The 18,643-nt window shown below is 40.1% G+C and overlaps 1 protein-coding gene across 1 annotated transcript in view; it reads right to left on the bottom strand.

The window, feature by feature from the left end:
* Nucleotides 1-2,129: 2,129 nt before the first annotated feature.
* The window catches only part of poln (polymerase (DNA directed) nu), a 52,183-nt gene continuing 35,669 nt past the window's right edge, over nt 2,130-18,643 (bottom strand). The window contains exons 16-22 of the mRNA XM_040141563.1: nt 17,172-17,254; nt 10,362-10,493; nt 4,580-4,690; nt 4,281-4,359; nt 3,730-3,797; nt 3,425-3,486; nt 2,130-2,763 (exon numbers count right to left, since the gene is read on the bottom strand). Of these exons, the coding sequence (XP_039997497.1) occupies nt 2,671-2,763; nt 3,425-3,486; nt 3,730-3,797; nt 4,281-4,359; nt 4,580-4,690; nt 10,362-10,493; nt 17,172-17,254 (628 nt within the window). The 3' untranslated portion in view covers nt 2,130-2,670. The remainder of the gene's footprint in view (nt 2,764-3,424; nt 3,487-3,729; nt 3,798-4,280; nt 4,360-4,579; nt 4,691-10,361; nt 10,494-17,171; nt 17,255-18,643) is intronic.

Raw genomic sequence — 18,643 nt, 5'->3', positions numbered from 1 at the left:
GATTACTATTATTATTGTGACTATTAACGCTTTCTTTTATACTGACAACAACTGGAACACTGTATAGATGTAAAGATGGGATTTCTTGCATTATGACGATGATTGAAACATGGATGTACATATATTGTATCAATTAAACATGACGATGCATTAAGCTTTTATATGTTGCAACTGTAAACTGATTTTTTTTATTTTTATTTTACTGAGGCAGAGTAGAGAAGGGAAATTACATACACTGAGAATAATTTGAGGTAAATATTATATTTGAAGTGACATAAGTGTCACAGCTGTGAGAATACATGCCGCAGGGTCTACTTACACATCTCATCGTCACCATGGCAGCAAGGGGAAGCTCATGTGTTGCCCTTGACAACTGGAGTCTTCAGAGGGACCCTCAGGCCTTGGCTCCTGTTAATGGCACAGGTCATTAAAGTGATGGTATTAGTCACCGAAATGAACATAATCATAACCTCATTCGTTATGTTTAAAATTAAAGTCCAAGAAATACAGTGGAGGTTAACAGAGTTTTACATACTATTTCCCCCAGCATTTGTAACTGTATATTAATTTGGTAAAAGAGAAGATAACAGGCATGGAATAATAATTATTCTCTCTGTCAAATGACCTGCTGCCAGCCCATTTTCACTGCTGAAATAAACAAAAATAAAAATTGTTCCAACTGATGGTAGAGCAAAAGTCTAGTGCCAGTTCAGTACGATGACGCATCCTCTACATTGGCTAAACACAAACAAAGGAGTTTGAAACGCTGGAAAACAGCTTTATTAGTGTTTGTTTTACCTTCATACCTACTTTGAACATCCCTGCTCCAAAAGTGCAGAGTGCTCTCTAGAATTTGCACATACCAGTCTCACACTCCCCTCTCAAAGGGGGGGAAGGCCTTGCACCCTTAAAACCACAGAACAATGAAAGAATAGAGGGGTAGATTTCCATAACACTGTCCATTGCTTAGGCTCTGAACTGCTCATACTGACCTGGTGAGAAAAGCTTCTCTCACATCAGCACATGGAGAGCACATTCCTGTTAGTGGGTTAAACAGGCAAAGTGAAGGTCCGCTCCACTGAAAAAGAGTAAAACTAGAGGATTGTAAATACATGACAATACAGAACTGTTGGAGGATCTGCTGGATACGCTACATGCCACCTCTGTACCGACCTAAAAAGTGACAACTCCTATAATTAGTAGCCAACATGAAGTGACCTTTCAAATAGGTAATGGGGGTTAGGCTTTGTTTAAAATGGCAGACAGGGTATGGTTCTGCCTAGGCCCATTTTTCTTTAGGCTTAAAGGGTCCTAATTGGAGGATAGTGTAAAAGGGGCCAAAAGAGTCTTGTTATGGCTGACAGAGACAAGGAAACTCGGTCAGTGTGCCTGGAAGCTGGTGACTGTGTGTGAGTGCATTAATGGTGGCTGTGTGGATAAAAAAAAAGTGGGCGTGTGTTTTTCTGAACTCTGTGTTTATGCTTGTGTACGAACATTCGTGGAATGTGTGTGTGTGTGTGTGACTGAGGCATGAACAAGACAAAGGGGTGAGTGGGCTAGAGCCAAGTGAGCAGATAAAAGATGAGCTGGAGAGAGCGAGGCGCTGGAGGCTCACTGGATGATGAGCAAAATTAGATCATCTGCTTTGAATCAGCTAAATGCAACCAACACAAAGGTTTTATGGTATTAAAGTAATTGAATATCTGCTAAATATAAGTGACTTTTTCTAAACACTCCATTGCTCTTTTTTACCCTATAATTTCTCTCTTAAATCATCCAACGACAATTGAGGTTGACATGAATATTGTCTGGAACTATTACTTAAACTCACTCATTGAAATACAAGGTTATTATGTTGCTTCAATTGTTCTACACCTCTGTTAAGGGTAGAGTATCAACTCTAACAATTCACTTAAATGTAATATGCATATTAGCTTAAATTCATTAAGGATTACTGCCTAGCGTACATAGAAAAACGTGCATGAAAAAATGAAAATGTATGAGCTATGTCATTAGGTTCATTAAGTGGGAACATCCTGTCACACACATTTGTAAGAACACAGAATAAATGCAAGTTTTATTCAGCACGAACAAAGCATAAAAACAAGAAAGTCTTCCCTTAAACACAGTACACCATATTTCAGGTACACAGTAGCTCAACCGCTATGTCCTTTTTTACAAAGCATACCGACAACCAATTTTATGAACCGATAAATATCAAGCACTCCCTCAAATGTGTAGTTTCACCTTGGCTATGAAGCAGAGAAAACAGGATTAGTCTTAACAAGATAGTGTGAAAACGGAGGAGAAGAGGACAAGGAATCTTTTTTTTTCAGGATGGAGAAAGAGAGAAAAAAGAGAACTGGTGCAATCCAGTCTGCGGCTCCTGCCGTTGCCCCCGGATACGGATGGAGTGAAAGCGCGAACTGGGAGCTGGAAGGAGCTGCAGCTGCCTGGTTTCCATAGCGATGTGGATGCAGGACAAGTGAAGTCAGAGGCGGAGAGATAGACTATGGAAGGGAGAAGTGGAACAAGAAACTCAGAGAAAGATGAGAACACACGGAGAGGGAGAGAAGGGAGAAAATGTCGGTAAGAGAAAAGTTTATTATTGAATACAGAGGAGTGGAAAAGGTGGAAAGGCAGGCAGTGAGGGGAGGGAGGAGGAAGGACTCAAACAGAAGGAGAGGGAGACGGCTGAGGGATGTTAAGCTCAGACATGGACCCCCAGGACTTGCCACTGGAGACTGCCACCTTCAGGGGGACCTAGGAAACACACACATGCACACATACATACAGAAAAAAGGGGAAAGATGTCAGGGTGTTGGTATACATGTGTAGATGTCGTTCACAGTGACCTACAATTGATTTTCATCACTCACCTAACTGTTGCATAACACAAGAGCAGCCTCAAAATTGATGGTAATTTGACTACAAATGCTCTTATTTTTGGAGGCAAAATATTCGCAAGTAGTAGGTATTTCTGAAGCAAATAAATGAATTTGAAAATCTTCAAAACACTTTTACAAAATGGGGGTCTTGTTATTTGTTGTCTGTAGTCAGTAGTTCAATGAGCAATTATTGGTTTTACTGAAAAAGCAGTAAGGATGATTTCTGATTTAAAAAAAATAGAAAAATAAAACTAGTAAGTAGCATTTAACAGTAAAGGCAAAGAGTGCAGCTAGGCCATGTGCCTATTTCTTGGGCCATGGTCCTGCTCTTTCCCCTCTGCTAATACTGTATGGTTATTAATGTGTACATCTCCACTAGCCTGGGTGCCATGGCAACAAAAACAAACCTTCAACTTTGTGTTGATGATCAATTAAAGATAGAGTGTGCAGTGTACGATCTCTGCACAATTCACACAGTGTTGAATCGACAGTGTTAGGTAACTGAAAGATTTTACTTTCAGGTTCCAGTCAATCACCTTGAGATGGACGCCCAGATGGTCTATGTGCTGCAGGGACTCCATTGTGCTCTTCACCAAAGCTGCACACAAAAGTACAGTATATGCACACATGTAGCCACACAAATATTAACAATCATATCAGTGACCATAGCCATAATAATATAAAGCACTTTTATGCAGTGCACAGCAGTGGTCAACCATACTGTATATGCATTTTAAAATTGTTACATAAATAAACCAAAACAGGCTTTAATGTGTAAAACAAATTTCAAGCATATTTGGTAACTAATCTCCAACACTGATACTGAATGCAGTACATTTACCTGCAAAGTGTTCCACCTGGGAGTCCTCCACTTCGTAGAGAAGCTCATCGTGGAGATGTGCTATCAGCCTGCAGTTACAAACACATTCAAAAATACACTAAACACCAGCTACGACCACGCCACAGCCACAGCTACAGCTACTAATACTCATATGACACACAGCTGATCCCAAGTGTCTTCATCAGCAAACCACCACAAGGGAACTCGAGTCCTCCCTCTACTTTGCACCCTACTCTCCCAACATATCCATCTAATTCTTGTTTGGCCCTTGCTTCAAGTGTGTTTACTTTAGTTGAATGTTTGGCGTACAACAGCAGCAATAATTTTGGAACAAACTATTTAATTATTCAAATTTATTTGGCTGGTAAACCAGTGAATGCCTCTTATGCGTTTTGGCGTGACAGACTCAGCCAGTTCCTGTCTATTACTATAGCGCATTGCCATGTTTTTCCTTCACAGAGAATGAAGGATACAGTGTTAGGTGTAATATGGGAGCAATGGCTTGTATTAAGAGCATTCTCCATCAGTAGCGCCATGTTTAGTGGTTTTACCTGGCAGAGATCGAGGTGGTGGAGGAGACCAGGTGGAAAATTCTGATCATGGCCATCTTACAGAGATCAGCAGCAGAACCTGTGCAAACATACACATAAACAAAATCACACACACATCTGCTTGACCACAGATGTGTTGCGAAGGGGTAGTACCCTGCAAGTGAGTTGTAATGTGCAGGTAAACAGGCACGCACGCACGCACGCACGCACACACACACACAAGTATGTTTTAACTGTGAAGATATCAATTTACGTTACAGTGACTGACTTTATCCACAAACAGCTGTCAGTCATCCCACCTTGGACCATAAAGTTGACAGCCTGCCTCTCGGCCTGCATCCGGATGCCCCAGTCTGGAGAGTTGATGTTAGGGAGGGTCCGCCGACGACCCATAATGGATAGTACATAACCTAGACAAAAGCAAAAGTATAAGATATTTAAAATGTAATTATTAATAGTCTTGCATGGTGCATTCTTGCCTTCATTTGAGTTTGAGCAAATTAAACCTGAGTCTGAATGGGCATTTGTCCTGAGGCCTGGTCCTCTCTCTTGGCCAAGCTTGAAATGGTATTTTAACAGGACCCATTCAATAGGAACTATTCCCTACTACTCCTTCAAGATTCACTAAAATCAGAAATCACCAGGTCTGTTATTTACTCTTAAGTAGTGGGCATATTGTTAATTGAGATGCGACAAAAATAACATAGCTTTGCTTACCAACAAATTCTCCAAATCCAGGTAAGCACAATACACACGTCTGCTACCAGATGGACTACAGAAAGTCATCAACGCATATGAACTATTTAATTGTCACATTTTATAGAGTCCATGATTGAACGCTTGGTATTCCACTTCCACAGTCTTAGAAGACTCAACACCGTCCACAAACAATATTTTTGCAAGCAAAAAAACAAAAAAAAACCCAAAACATAGAAATAAACATAAACTTCAGTTACCTATCAACCCCCTGTCCAATGTTGGATGGTGGTGGTGGATATCAAATTATACACATGCTGGATTTTGCTGAATTCATAATTAATGTTATTTGAAGAATTTCTTTATAATCATAAAGAGGCCAAATACAACATTAAATAACACAGTAACATTGTCACCAAACAATTAAAAGGTATGTTCATTTTTCTGATCTTTGTTTTTTTTTTTTTTTAATTTTTAATTTTTTTTTTTTTTTTAACCACACCAAAAATTGGTCACGAATAAGCATTGCTTCACTTTAAGGGGTTACAAGGAAATAAGGTCGTTAACACAGTATTAAAAGAGTACTCCACCAATTTAGCATTTCACTGCTATAGTACCGTCGGAGTCTGGAAGGAAAGTTTAAAAGAAAAATTTTCAAAATCAGTTCAGCAGAACCAGAGATATTCTCTTTTTTTTAAAATTCCATGCATTCTTCTTTCTTGTGAAAAACCTGGCGCCTACATTACCCACCATGCATCTGCTGACAGTTCAGTCAGAGATTTGGGTGTGTTATGCTAGTAGCGGCTAATGTAGCCTTGTGCAGAGATGAGGAGCAGCTACAGAGGTCTGGTAAACTCACTTCTTTCTAATTTCCTAACCAACTCAATTTGTTTTTATTTCCATTTTTAAACTTGTAGTCAACTGACGCTGACATCACTCAAGTGACATAACTTGAGACAATTTATCACAGCTTCACACAGCTCCCTCTGGGAACACAAAAGGTTTTATACAACCTCCATAAGACCTGTAAATAGACCTAAAATCAGTGGAGGTTCTCATACAGTTCTTCATACGGAAGATGTAGAATGGCACGTCCACAAGGACGAAGCTCAAAGTCAAGAGTAATCCAAGTCAAAACACTGTCAAGACTGAAACAACTTTAAAATCAGTAGAAAAACTGTTTGGGGACAAAATCCCATTATGACCCATAACACTTGATGGAAACACTCTACGTTTTCTGAACCGGCTCACTCCTTTCAATCAGGTGAGTCATCCATAACTACATGTTGAGCAGAACTAAAGCTACTGAGTGTGATTTGAAGAGAACAGTTTCATGAAAGGTCATTTGTTGATACAGCATTATAGGTGATTATGGTAACAGCAGGCTTACAATAACACAAGCATACACCCACCCACACACAAGCCATGGCATCCAGGATACACATACAAAAGCAAAGAAACACACTCACATTCCCGGTACTGTCACGCAAACACACTGGAAGGCAACACAAGAATGTGCAGTGACGTGATGTACACATAATACACAAACACACACATTATCATATGCAGGTATGCAACACACACACACACACACGCACACACGCACACACGCACACAGGCACACACGCACACACACACACAAACGTGCTCACACTCACACTCAGTGGGACCAGTACATTCCACCAGCTGGACAACAATGGAGCAGGCTTTACAGCTAAATCCCTCTAGTGTCCCTTAGTATGAGGAAAGCCAACCAGGGCATGAAACCTGAATGACCCTCTTCCCAGAACAGAACACACACACACACACACACACACACACACACAAACATATACACACACACACACACACACACACACACACACACACACACACACACACACACACACACACACACACACACACACACACACACACACACACAATCACGTACACAAGCATAAATGCATAGGAAATGAGCACACAACAATAGTAACAAACACAAAAACCTTCTACTCACTGTGAATTGACCCATGACACATGAATGTGACCTTTTCACTAGGAATTTGACCTTTGTTCTGGGGCCCAGTGGCAGGGATGTGCAGTGTACTTTGGGCCAGTGAAAACACATCAAACAAATGTTTCCATTTATGGACAGGTATGGCTGTGAATCATACTGGAATGTGTGTGTTTACTCACTAGGCTGGTTTTTCAAGTCAGTGACAGTACTGTGATGGACAGCGCTTTTAAAGCTCGGGCAGTTTTCATGGTCAGTGGTTTGGAGAAAGTGGTAGTACATTTGATGGGCAGCAGCACTAGAAAATAACTGGGTAACAATTCAATATTATCACCTATTAACTTTCAGCGGTATTTTACTGTGAAAAAGTGTGTTAATTTAATTCCTGAAAACCCATACTGTCAATCAGCTTCTTAGTACGTGGTCTTAACGTGATCATACTATTTTCTGCCAACGTTAATCACGTAAGTCCATGCACCAATCAGGATTTGGTAATAGTTAAATCAAAATGTTGGTATGATCAGTTGATGTGTTGTCTGACCACACCCACACAGTCTTGATGAAGCAGATTAGTTTTTAAGTTTTTTTTTTTTTTTAATTTAAGCAGATTATTAATTTTTTTTTAAAACAATTGCAATTGCAATCAAACACATCTGCCCTAAATTTAATATTTCAAAAACATTACTAACGAAACCTTTAAGAGGATAAAAGTTTACTTTTCTCATCATTGTAGTGTTTGAACTGAAGCTGTCCACATAGACAAGTATTGCTGCCATTTGTGCTGACCTGCCAAAAATCTATGACAGAGCATAAGGGGCTCAAGCAACAGCTCAATTTCAAACCCTTTTTTAAATTAATGACAAGTCTTTGCCAGCTCTATTATCTGCAGTTTGCAGTTGAAATATCTAAATGCGTATGTGCAAGAACAATTTGACAGTGCACCATAGCCAGGACGTTGTTATGTTTGAAAGTTAGGACAGCAGGGTGTTTACATATCTGTGCAGATCAAGGCTACCCTGTGTCTGTGGTGGCCTTCAGAAGACTTGGCCAGTTTTTCATCTCTGTGATTCCCCAATGTTGTGTGTTTGTGTTTTTTTTTATATCATCCTTCTTTCTTCATCTTTTTTATCCCAGGCAGTCTTTACAAGTTAAGATATGGCATTCATCCCGAGAGCATTGATGAAATGTGCATGGCATGAAGAACAATGGGACAGGCTTACACAGAGTGGTGGCCTTATCTCATTTTAATATCAAAGACAGTGAGTGTCAAACAGTGTGTTGACCAACAAGAGATGCACAACTATGGCAGTTATGGCTAAGAAGTATCGTAGTCTGTATAATAAAAACTATCAAAAATATTCCTGTTTTTGTTCTCATCTTTTTACCCTTTCTTCTGGGTTGTTACATTTTTGTACTTCTTTCTCTATTACATCCTATGCCTTTTTCTTCTTTTTCTTCTCTCTCTGCCATTACACCCACACTGTGATACTGACCACACCTTCACATTGCCCTTTCCAACACATTTCCAGCAAACATGACAGTAGCTGAGCCTGCACTGCTCACCTCATCTCTGCTCAGCCTGCCAGCATCCACCAGATCTGAACAAAATATCGCTGTGTCAGATACCTATCAACTATAAACTCAGTGCAGAGCGGACAAGGAGCCACAGCACAAATTAAGCTCTGCTCCCTGAGTCACAGCACAGATGCTAAAACAGCCGGTGAATCTAGTGTGATACTGTACATCTCCTCCCAGCCAGCATAGACTACATAAGACTATTTTATCGATCAGCTAGTCTTCTGCTGTGGAATGAGAGAGGGAGCGACAAAAGGAATAGAGAAATGAAAACAGTGACGTAGGGAGAGTGAAAGGAAGAGACACGGATGGACAGGAAAATGCAAAGAAGAAGAGAGAAAACAAACAAAGAGAAAGAGTGAGACAGACAGACTGAGGGACAGCAAGACAGAGAGAGTGTGGGACGAGTTGGGCAGATAAATCCCAGCACCATCTCCGATGGGAGCATCACCATGGTGATGAGCTGAATTAAAGCCGACTGTTTGGCGCATCATCACTCTGCCCCTGAGAATGAGGAGGCTTCCACTTTGATTGTGCGCAGCATTTTGGAAGAATGAGTCCATTGCGCTGCTTCGATTAGGAAGCTGACACCGGAAAAAAGGAAGCAATGATTGGGAGCAGGGTGTGACACTGGTGATGGGTTGCTGTGGGTGATGGAGCACCTGTCTGTGTGCGGTGGTGCGTCAGTGTTTGTGACAAAGGTGTCCGCCATCTCCTTTGACATAAAAAAACATCTACTGCCCTGACCTAATTCTTGATTTTTACAACATAAGTTTAATTTTCAACCCTTGTTATACAAGATAAAATGACTAAGGATCTAGTTTTCCATGCAGCAACTGCCTGAGAGAGTAGCCGAAATTGACTCTGTAACACAATTGGCTCTTTTGGACTGATTTCTCCTAATTAGGTTGTAATTGGTTTACACTGTGGCCCATCAGTGATTTATTAGCGAGGGGCAAAGTCAATACAGCACATATAAAATAAAGTTAAGATGGGATTAGATCACAAGCAAGAGGCTGAAGTGTTAAGCCAAAGGCAGTCCTTAGTGTTGTAGATTCGAGGATCTGTTTCGGTACATTCAGATTTCATCTGTCTGCATGTCGACACTGGGCTCATGTACTGTGTGCATTGAGGGTTAAAGTGCAGACTTTACACTATTTTGTGTGAGCGTGTTCATGTCTCAGGTGTGCTGTGTTGGCAGTTCAGTCGGAATATAAATAGAGTGTCCCGTCTGAACCATCAGCCTCTTCCCATACCAACCCCCACCCACCTTGTCCCCCTCAAGTATTGACCCACGGCAGTTTGTCTCATTCCTGCCAATGCAAGCATATCCTTCTTCGACCAAACACACACACACACACACACACACACACACACACACACACACACACACACACACACACACACACACACACACACACACACACACACACACACAAATCCATAGTGAGCATGGGAGGATGTGTACACGCCTAAGAAATTCAAACTACGTAGTGTATGTCAAAAGTGAAGGTTTAACCCAGGCATACACACACACACACACACACACACACACACAGACACATTTTTGTTATATTTATGGGGACATTTTTGCTGACTTAATCTATTTGTAATCCTTAAGATTAACCCTAATTTCCCTTCTCTTAACTTTGACCCTGACCCTATCTTCTAATCTGATAAATAAATATTTTGCTATTGAGTCCTGGGAAATAGTTCTTACACAGTATGTGACATATTTTCTCCAATTTCTACTCTTTAACCTTGAGGTAATGATTCGTATGGGAGACACAGTAGGAATATCAATGTACACGGACCTTGTTTGTGGCACAGCTGGATGGTCCTCTGGATGAAGGCCTGGACTTCTCTGTAGGTCTGGAGGAAGCTGTCCTGGAATTGGCCGGCCTGGTCAGCGCTCACCCCCAAGATCCCTGACAGACGCCTACGACCTGCAGCGAACAACAATTGCGAGTCATTAACAAACTCGTATTTAAAAATTCAGGTTTATATCAGGGGAAGTTGCAAGGGGAACACTGATGCCACGCAGATATAAAATAAATAGGAATTTGTATAAGGGATGATTAAGTATGATTTTTAGCCATAGGGATTCATTGTGTATTAGATCATCCCTTACTCGTTGATTTTTAGTACATTCCACACAAAAATACCTGTAAGTGCTACTAGAGCTAGCTGAAAGCGAAAACCTGCAGTATGTTTAAAAAATAGTTTGTGATTTGGGGAAATACGTTTTTTTGTTAGAGTACTGTGCCTGGCCGAGTAATAGTCTGGCATGTAACACCACAGAGTGTATTTTTTACAGGTCAGTTTTTGTAAGGATTAAACAAATGACCAATAGCATGTAAACAGTGAGCTTTAGAGGTGCCAGTAGGTGGATTTTGTTACCTTTGGATGGAGCCAGGCTATATGTTTAAACTGTTTGCGCTAAGCCCACTGGCTGCTAGTGGTAGCTTCATATTTACCATACAGATAGGACAGTGGCATCAATCTTCTGAACTAACTCTTGACAAAAAAGCAATTAAGCATATTTCCCTAAATGTTGAACTATTCCTCTATTTACAGTGTTCTGTGATGATCTGTACCATGGATGACCTTAATGCAAAAGATCTTGAGCTGACAAAGGATTAACCAGAGAATTTAAATGGAGCAAAACTACCTTTATCATGACTGACGTAAGAGTTGTGAGACGAGATGGGAGAGACAGAGGAAGAGAAAAAAGTTGAAAGGAGGAGAGTGAACAGAGGACAGACTGGACCAGAGGGTAAGAGAAATAAAGAGAAAAAAGTAGAGCCAAGTGAGGGGTGAGAGATATAAGAGAACAAGATAAAAGCAGAGCGGGCAAAGATCAGGGCAAGACTGCAAGGGGTGTATGTGTGTGTGTGTGTGTGTGTGTGTGTGTGTGTGTGTGTGTGTGTGTGTGTGTGTGTGTGTGTGTGTGTGTGTGTGTGTGTGTGTGTGTGTGCGCGTGTGTGTGTGTGTGTGTGTGTGTGAGAAGTGAAGACACAGCTAAGAACAGAGAGGCCAATGTGTGTGTATCTATGTGCTTTCCGTGTAAGGTTTAAAAGTTCACAGCCCGTAGCAGCAGTAGCAGAACGGGCTATAAGGTTAGAGGATTGATAGAGGAGTGTAGAGGGTGAGCTAATGGGTGCCACAGTTGCTGTGTGTCTACGTGTGTTTCTGTGTGTGTGTGTGTGTGTGTATGTTCATGGTTTTGAACTCTGAGGGGTGTGGGTTGATGTTTGGTTGGTGATGAGTAATGTCATGCCAAACAGCCTGAGAGCTAGTAGGAGGGTTAGCAGGGGGGACAGTAGTTTCTGCAAAGTCAAAATCACCACCACCACACAACAGAAACACACACACACACACACACACACACACACACACACACACACACACACACACACACACACACACACACACACACACACACACACACACACACACACACACACACACACAGACAAAAATGTGCTACGTCTCTTGGATGTTTTACCGTTACTGTGCAGAATGATATACTGTGGGGTCCAAAAGTCTGAGAACACTTGCCCATACACTTGAATGGGAAAGTGGTCTCAGACATTTGGCTCCCACTGCATGCGCAGAGCTTGACAACACAAGACTGTTTTCACATTCATCTGCTAAATGAGAAAGTTTCTATGTGCTTGTCTTAAATCTGAGTTTTAGATGTGTACATACAAGCAGGATTTTGTGACATCATAACTAGTTGTGGAGCCAATTGTGCTACATCTGACACAAGTGTAATGTGGAAAAATCTAAAGGGACATTCTGTGAAGTCGAAAGCACCTTTCGTCCAGTCGTTAAGCTTTTGAAATGAGAAATATTGACATATTCTATATTATATATTATTTTTGAATGAGGGAAAAGAAGTAGATGTATTTTTAAGATTTTTTAAATGAGGTGGGTTTTTTTTGAGTAAAAATATATAAAAAATAATAAAAATGGATAAAAACTGCTAAAATAATTATGCAAATGTCTATGCCATGTTTTGGCTAATCAAGTGAAATTGGTACTTTAAGAGTCAATATAAATAAGTCAAATAAAGTTTCTTCCAAATATTAACCTAATGTCAGTCAGAATTGATGAGAGGCTGACTATAATTCTTAGTGTCTAAAAGTTAATTTGGGTGAGATTATCACCCTAGAGTCTCACTAAGGTGTTTTTCCTGGTAAAAATGGGAGAGCAATGAATATTCCTATATTTATTTTTGAAAATTAAATAGTTGGAATACCTTCAGATATATTTTTGTAACAAGAACAATGATAACATTAAAAAAAAATGTTACCAACATGGGTTTTGTTTTTAGAAAGTCAGCCTCAGAGTAAGAAGATGAAGACATTTGAATTCATTCAAGTTAGCATGTCTGGTCTGTGTGGTGGGTACACGGTTGCTGAAATATGTCATGACCACGGCCCTTTCAGCAATGTGTCTGGTTATGTGTTTTTGTGCATGTTGAGCTACAGCCCACTGGTATGTATCTATTGAATGTGACAGGGACAGAGAGTGAGACAGAAGTTGCCATGTAGATGTTGTGTAGATGCTAGAGAGCACTGACTCTGTATACGTGTTTTAGTGTGTGTGCACCTCTGTCCCCCACATTCCTGCTAAATGAGGTCAGTTCAGAGAGTGACCTTTAACCTTTGTTACTGACGATCCCTGCACTGATCCTCTTGTACCCCTCTCAACCTCTTTTGTCTTTTCAGTTTGCCCTCTCTCGTCGTTTCTTCTACTACTACTGCAACCCTACTGTTAATTCTGCCCCACATTTTCTGCTTTTCTGCCCTCTTTCTGTTGCCCATGTCCTTTTTGCCCCCCCTCCGCCGAAATAAAATTTACTCCATAGTCCAAACGCAAAAACACTCTACTATTGCAAAAAGGCTGCTAATATTGCTAGTTTAATTATTTTTTGAAAGGTCACTTAAGTCCTCACCTGACAAAATGTAAATCAAGTTAATCAGATGTGAAGAATTAAGAACACTAGTTAATTTTTTATCTATTTTATAGCCCTCTTTATTTTCACATTGCACACTACACCTATCTCTCCACTCCTTCATCTTACTTTTTTTTCTCCAACATTATTGCTTGGCCTTCTTATTTGTTGACCTATTTGTATAACATATGTATGTGTGTGTGCATGAGTCTATAGCACTGCTCTGCCCCTCCTCCCTGGCCTGATTTTTGTTTCGTGGAGGAAGCTTGCTTTTAGTATTCGGTATCCATGGCAACGCATCCTTCCATGAAGAGCTGTCTGTCTATGCTGATCAGGAGCTCCTTCAATTCCTCTTCTAATTTCCCTCTTTCTTTCTCAGCCCCACCCGCTCTTTACTCTTCCCCTTTCCCCTACATTACTCTCTCCTCCACCACCTCCCCCTTTCATTTTTGCTTTTAACCTACATTTTCTACACCTGCCTTACTATTCCCAGTATCTCAATGTGTCACTTTCTTTTATATCGCCTTGTGCATTTTTAGAAATGACCTTTTACTTTGTGAATTGTCTCTGCATGCATCCCATGCCCCCCTACTTGTCTCAAATGAATAGCTTTTACACATTTGCCTCATTGGCTATTGTAGTTGAGGTTTTTTGAGTCTTAGAACTGAATCATTCGTCTGTGTGAGAGAGACTGTGTTTGCTTATGTTTGTTTTCTCCAGCTGCACTGTGACTCTTGCCAAAGTAGAAATACCACAGAACACTCGATCATGAGCTTGAGAGCATCAGATTTTGTTCAGCTCCTGAATGAACTCAAAGCCTAAGTGAGAGACTGCAACTGGCCCAGTTCCAGTGGCAGTTACATGTAGATTCTGATGCAAACCATGCCCTTTAAGGTCACTGCTGATTGGTTAATTAAATCCAACATATTTTCTGGATTTTTCGTGACATTGACTTTAGGGAGAACAGTAAATGTCCTGTTTTGATGTACGGGAAATTCACGGTCACAGCTTCTCTTTCACAGGGATAGCGGAACAAATGAAACATACACAATCCATAGGAGCAGGATTACTGTTTATGTATGGCAGTCTTCTGTTTAGTATTGAGATAAACAACATGCACAAAGCTATGGATTTTATTACACTACAACAGACAAAGATAAATTCATTTTAACATATATATTATTTATATAACAATATTTTAATTTTTTAAATATGCGCCATCTCTGGTGACAGCACACTATAAAGAGGTCAAAACCAACAACATTACAGATCTATTTATCTGGATACAACAAGTAGAGCACATGAATAGGTTACTGATCATTCACTTTTATAGTAATTGAACCTCCTCCATTTAAAATGAGCGAGAACTTCTCTCACTACACTGACCTACAAAGCCAGAAGAGCGGCATCTGTGCAAGTAGTGAAACTGAGGGAAATTACTTATTTCAACTCCGCACAAGTGTTGGAACTGAAATTGGAGTATACTGTATACAATTAAAGCCAATTACCCTAACCCAAATTTTTGTTTCAAGGAATTCTAAACCCTACTCCTTACTTTTGACCTCTTTGCCCCGCCCTACAATATGTTTATCGATATATTTGTCACTTCATCTGGCCATATGGTGCCTTTCCCTGTCCTTCAATTTGGCCCAGACATGTCCAATATAGTTGAACACAGTCAAGAACACAGATGCGTCAGCCACAAAAGCTTTATGAGCCAGCAAACTGTGCATGAAATACTCTTAAATATGCGCCATCTCTGGTGACAGCACACTATAAAGAGGTCAAAACCAACAACATTACAGATCTATTTATCTGGATACAACAAGTAGAGCACATGAATAGGTTACTGATCATTCACTTTTATAGTAATTGAACCTCCTCCATTTAAAATGAGCGAGAACTTCTCTCACTACACTGACCTACAAAGCCAGAAGAGCGGCATCTGTGCAAGTAGTGAAACTGAGGGAAATTACTTATTTCAACTCCACACAAGTGTTGGAACTGAAATTGGAGTATACTGTATACAATTAAAGCCAATTACCCTAACCCAAATTTTTGTTTCAAGGAATTCTAAACCCTACTCCTTACTTTTGACCTCTTTGCCCCGCCCTACAATATGTTTATCGATATATTTGTCACTTCATCTGGCCATATGGTGCCTTTCCCTGTCCTTCAATTTGGCCCAGACATGTCAAATATAGTTGAACACAGTCAAGAACACAGATGCGTCAGCCACAAAAGCTTTATGAGCCAGCAAACTGTGCATGAAATACTCTTAAATAGCTGCAGCTGCTCAAAGCATGATATAACGTGCGTAAGCGTAATCGTTTTTTGTTTTTGCAGATTTTCCTCACTATTATCTGGATTTTTTTTAAAAGGAAGAGATCAGTTTAACTCTGGAATTTACATCCCCAAACACTCAAAAGGACATCAAAATTTATGGTTATAAATTTTAAAATATTTTTTTTTACTTTTTAAACAACACCTGAAAAGAATGACCTCTACATTAGAGACCATGCAGACAAATGATAAATCTTATTATGAACAGGTGCTGTAGTGTAGTATAATCACAGTTTTGACAGCAAGCTGTCATTTTCAAAGCTGTTATTTTTCCACACTACAGGTTTTTGAAGATTAGGCATTTATTATAAGTCGATACCTTGACAGTCCAGTGACTGGTTCACAACATTATATAGCTGATGCTGTTACGGTGTTTTGTGTTAGCCTCAGGAAAGAAGCTGTTATTCTACATAAGCATTTAAAGTGGTCACTGGCAATAAAACCTGATGAAGAGTGCAGACTGCCTGTAAAACGTCCCTTCATCACACAGGTGAAAGCACAAATGCACATGTAAACATGTTCACGCTTTGTATGCAGGCAGAGACGCAAACACATGTCCATATATGCACAAAACATTTGCTTATACCAACACTTAATTATTAATTGTAACATTTTAAATCCACTGCCATTGAACTGCCACATGTCCACTAACAGATAAACATACACAAGCACACAAATACTTGTTTAGTCTCCCATGACACTGACTTGTGTCACTCTGGTCGTGTGTGCACGTATAGCATATGTGTGTTCACAAGGGCTTGCACATGCGTGAACCATAAACGGGTTACAAGTTGCACAAACAGGTCAGTTTATGGGCCACAATGGTGCATTATGCATTCATCTTCCTCTTACTCTTTTCTCTCCCTATTTTCTACCTCTCATCCCCATGTCTGTCCACTGCCTGGAATAAGAAATCTGTTTTTACAACATTAAAAAAAAACACAGGAAAACCGCTATGACCCAAACTCACCGGGCCTTTTTATTGGACTGATAACCTGAAATCTTAGATAAAATAATAACATCATTGCCCTATTCCAGGCTCTGTCTTCCTCCATTTTTGGCTAGTGTTTTATTATTTCATTATTATATTATCTCTGCTGCTAAACCAGTTACCCTCTTCACACAATGAACCATTTGTAACTGTGAACCAATCGCTAAAGAACTTTTGAACCCATTGTTTTGTCATTTTGAAACAATACAGGTTAACTGTCCAACTAATCAATGTTGACCGATGAATATCTGTATTTTCCTTACCATCAATCAACTATTACCACCCGGTGCTCTGAGAGAACATGTCTGTGTGTGTGTCTGTACTCACCTGCCCCATACACAACAGAGTAGACAATGCGTTTTGCATGTTCTCGATCCTCAGAGGTCACCTCACCCTGACTCACCCCCTTCCTGAGTGACGGAAATGAACACATTGAGAGACACAGTGTATATTTCAATACTAAATGAAAATATACATACAGACTCTTAATATTGTTTAGAGGTGAACTAAATGGTTTAGAGGTGACAAGATTTGTTGAAAAATCTGACTATAACACACTTGGAGAATTATCTGACGGTACAATCCAGAAATAAGGTGTTTTTTAAAATAGAAACATGCAACTTATGTCCTTGGTTTAGAAAGTTTGACATTTTCATAGACTAGATTGCTATTATTGACACTGAATAATGACCCTTAGATGATGGTTTACACACAAAATGGGGATAAAATAGGTAAAATGTAGGTACTGTGTGATGAGCTGTGCATGTATGAATAAAGTCTTGTTTAGATGTTTTTCCACTTTGATTCTTGTCTCTCTGGTGGGAATTTCGAAATAGAGACAGATGAGGAGGGAAACCAAAAAAAAAGAAGGGGAAGGGAAAAAATAAACAAGAATATCGTGGAAGAGAAGAGAAATGCAGGACAGATAAAATGTAGAAGTAAAAACAGAGAAACGTGATATAGAGCGGGCAAAGACAGGTAAGGCAAAGGACAGTTGAAACTATAAGAACAAAAATATAAAACAAAACAATGTTAGATATGGACGTTAAAAGGACATGAAGTACAAGGAGACAGAAGGAGAGAAAATAACAGGAAGAGAGAGAGAGAGGCAGGGATGGACAGACAGAGACAGTTATGCAATGTGACTTGCAGACAGTCGTAGTACTGGGGATCAGACAGGCTGGGATGATACGTCTGCAAAGTGGCATTTCTGGAGGGGCTGATGGGGAGCTGCCAGTGCTGATCAGTGTTAAGAGTGTGTCCCACGCACACAGACACACATACACACTCAGAAAAATTACAAATGTGTCTGGTGAGCTTCAGCACTCTAGTGTTTCATGATGTCAGATGTCTTGATGCCTGTAGCCTCAGGTTAAGGACTCTTAAATATGAGTAATTACACTTAAATGCTTACTGTTCTCTCTCTCTCTCTCTCTCTCTCTCACAACCACATACAAATGCACAGGTTAGGGTAAATGATGGGTGACCAATAACCTCAAATGGAGGACCCAAAGGTGAGCATCCCCCTCCACTGTGCATCTGGGTGAGAGAAATCCATACTGGATTTTCACTGCCCCCTGCTGGATAGGCATTAATGTACTGAAAACTTAAAATAAACACCCTGCTATTTTACTTCATCAGGTATATATGTCACATTTTGGATCTAAAAAAAGTTCCTATGTTTGTCTCGCGCTTTCCTAAATTTGGCTAGTTGTTGTTGCATATCAGTGTTTGCCACTGATACTGGCTTGCAACAAGTTGGAAGACAAGAAAGCAAAAAATGGAGCAGGTTGCTCTCT

Source organism: Xiphias gladius, chromosome 12 (assembly GCF_016859285.1).
Source record: "Xiphias gladius isolate SHS-SW01 ecotype Sanya breed wild chromosome 12, ASM1685928v1, whole genome shotgun sequence".
NCBI classification, from domain to species: domain Eukaryota; kingdom Metazoa; phylum Chordata; class Actinopteri; order Istiophoriformes; family Xiphiidae; genus Xiphias; species Xiphias gladius.
The sequence above is the reverse complement of the archived record's forward strand: the minus strand, read 5'-3'. Positions and strand labels throughout refer to the sequence as shown.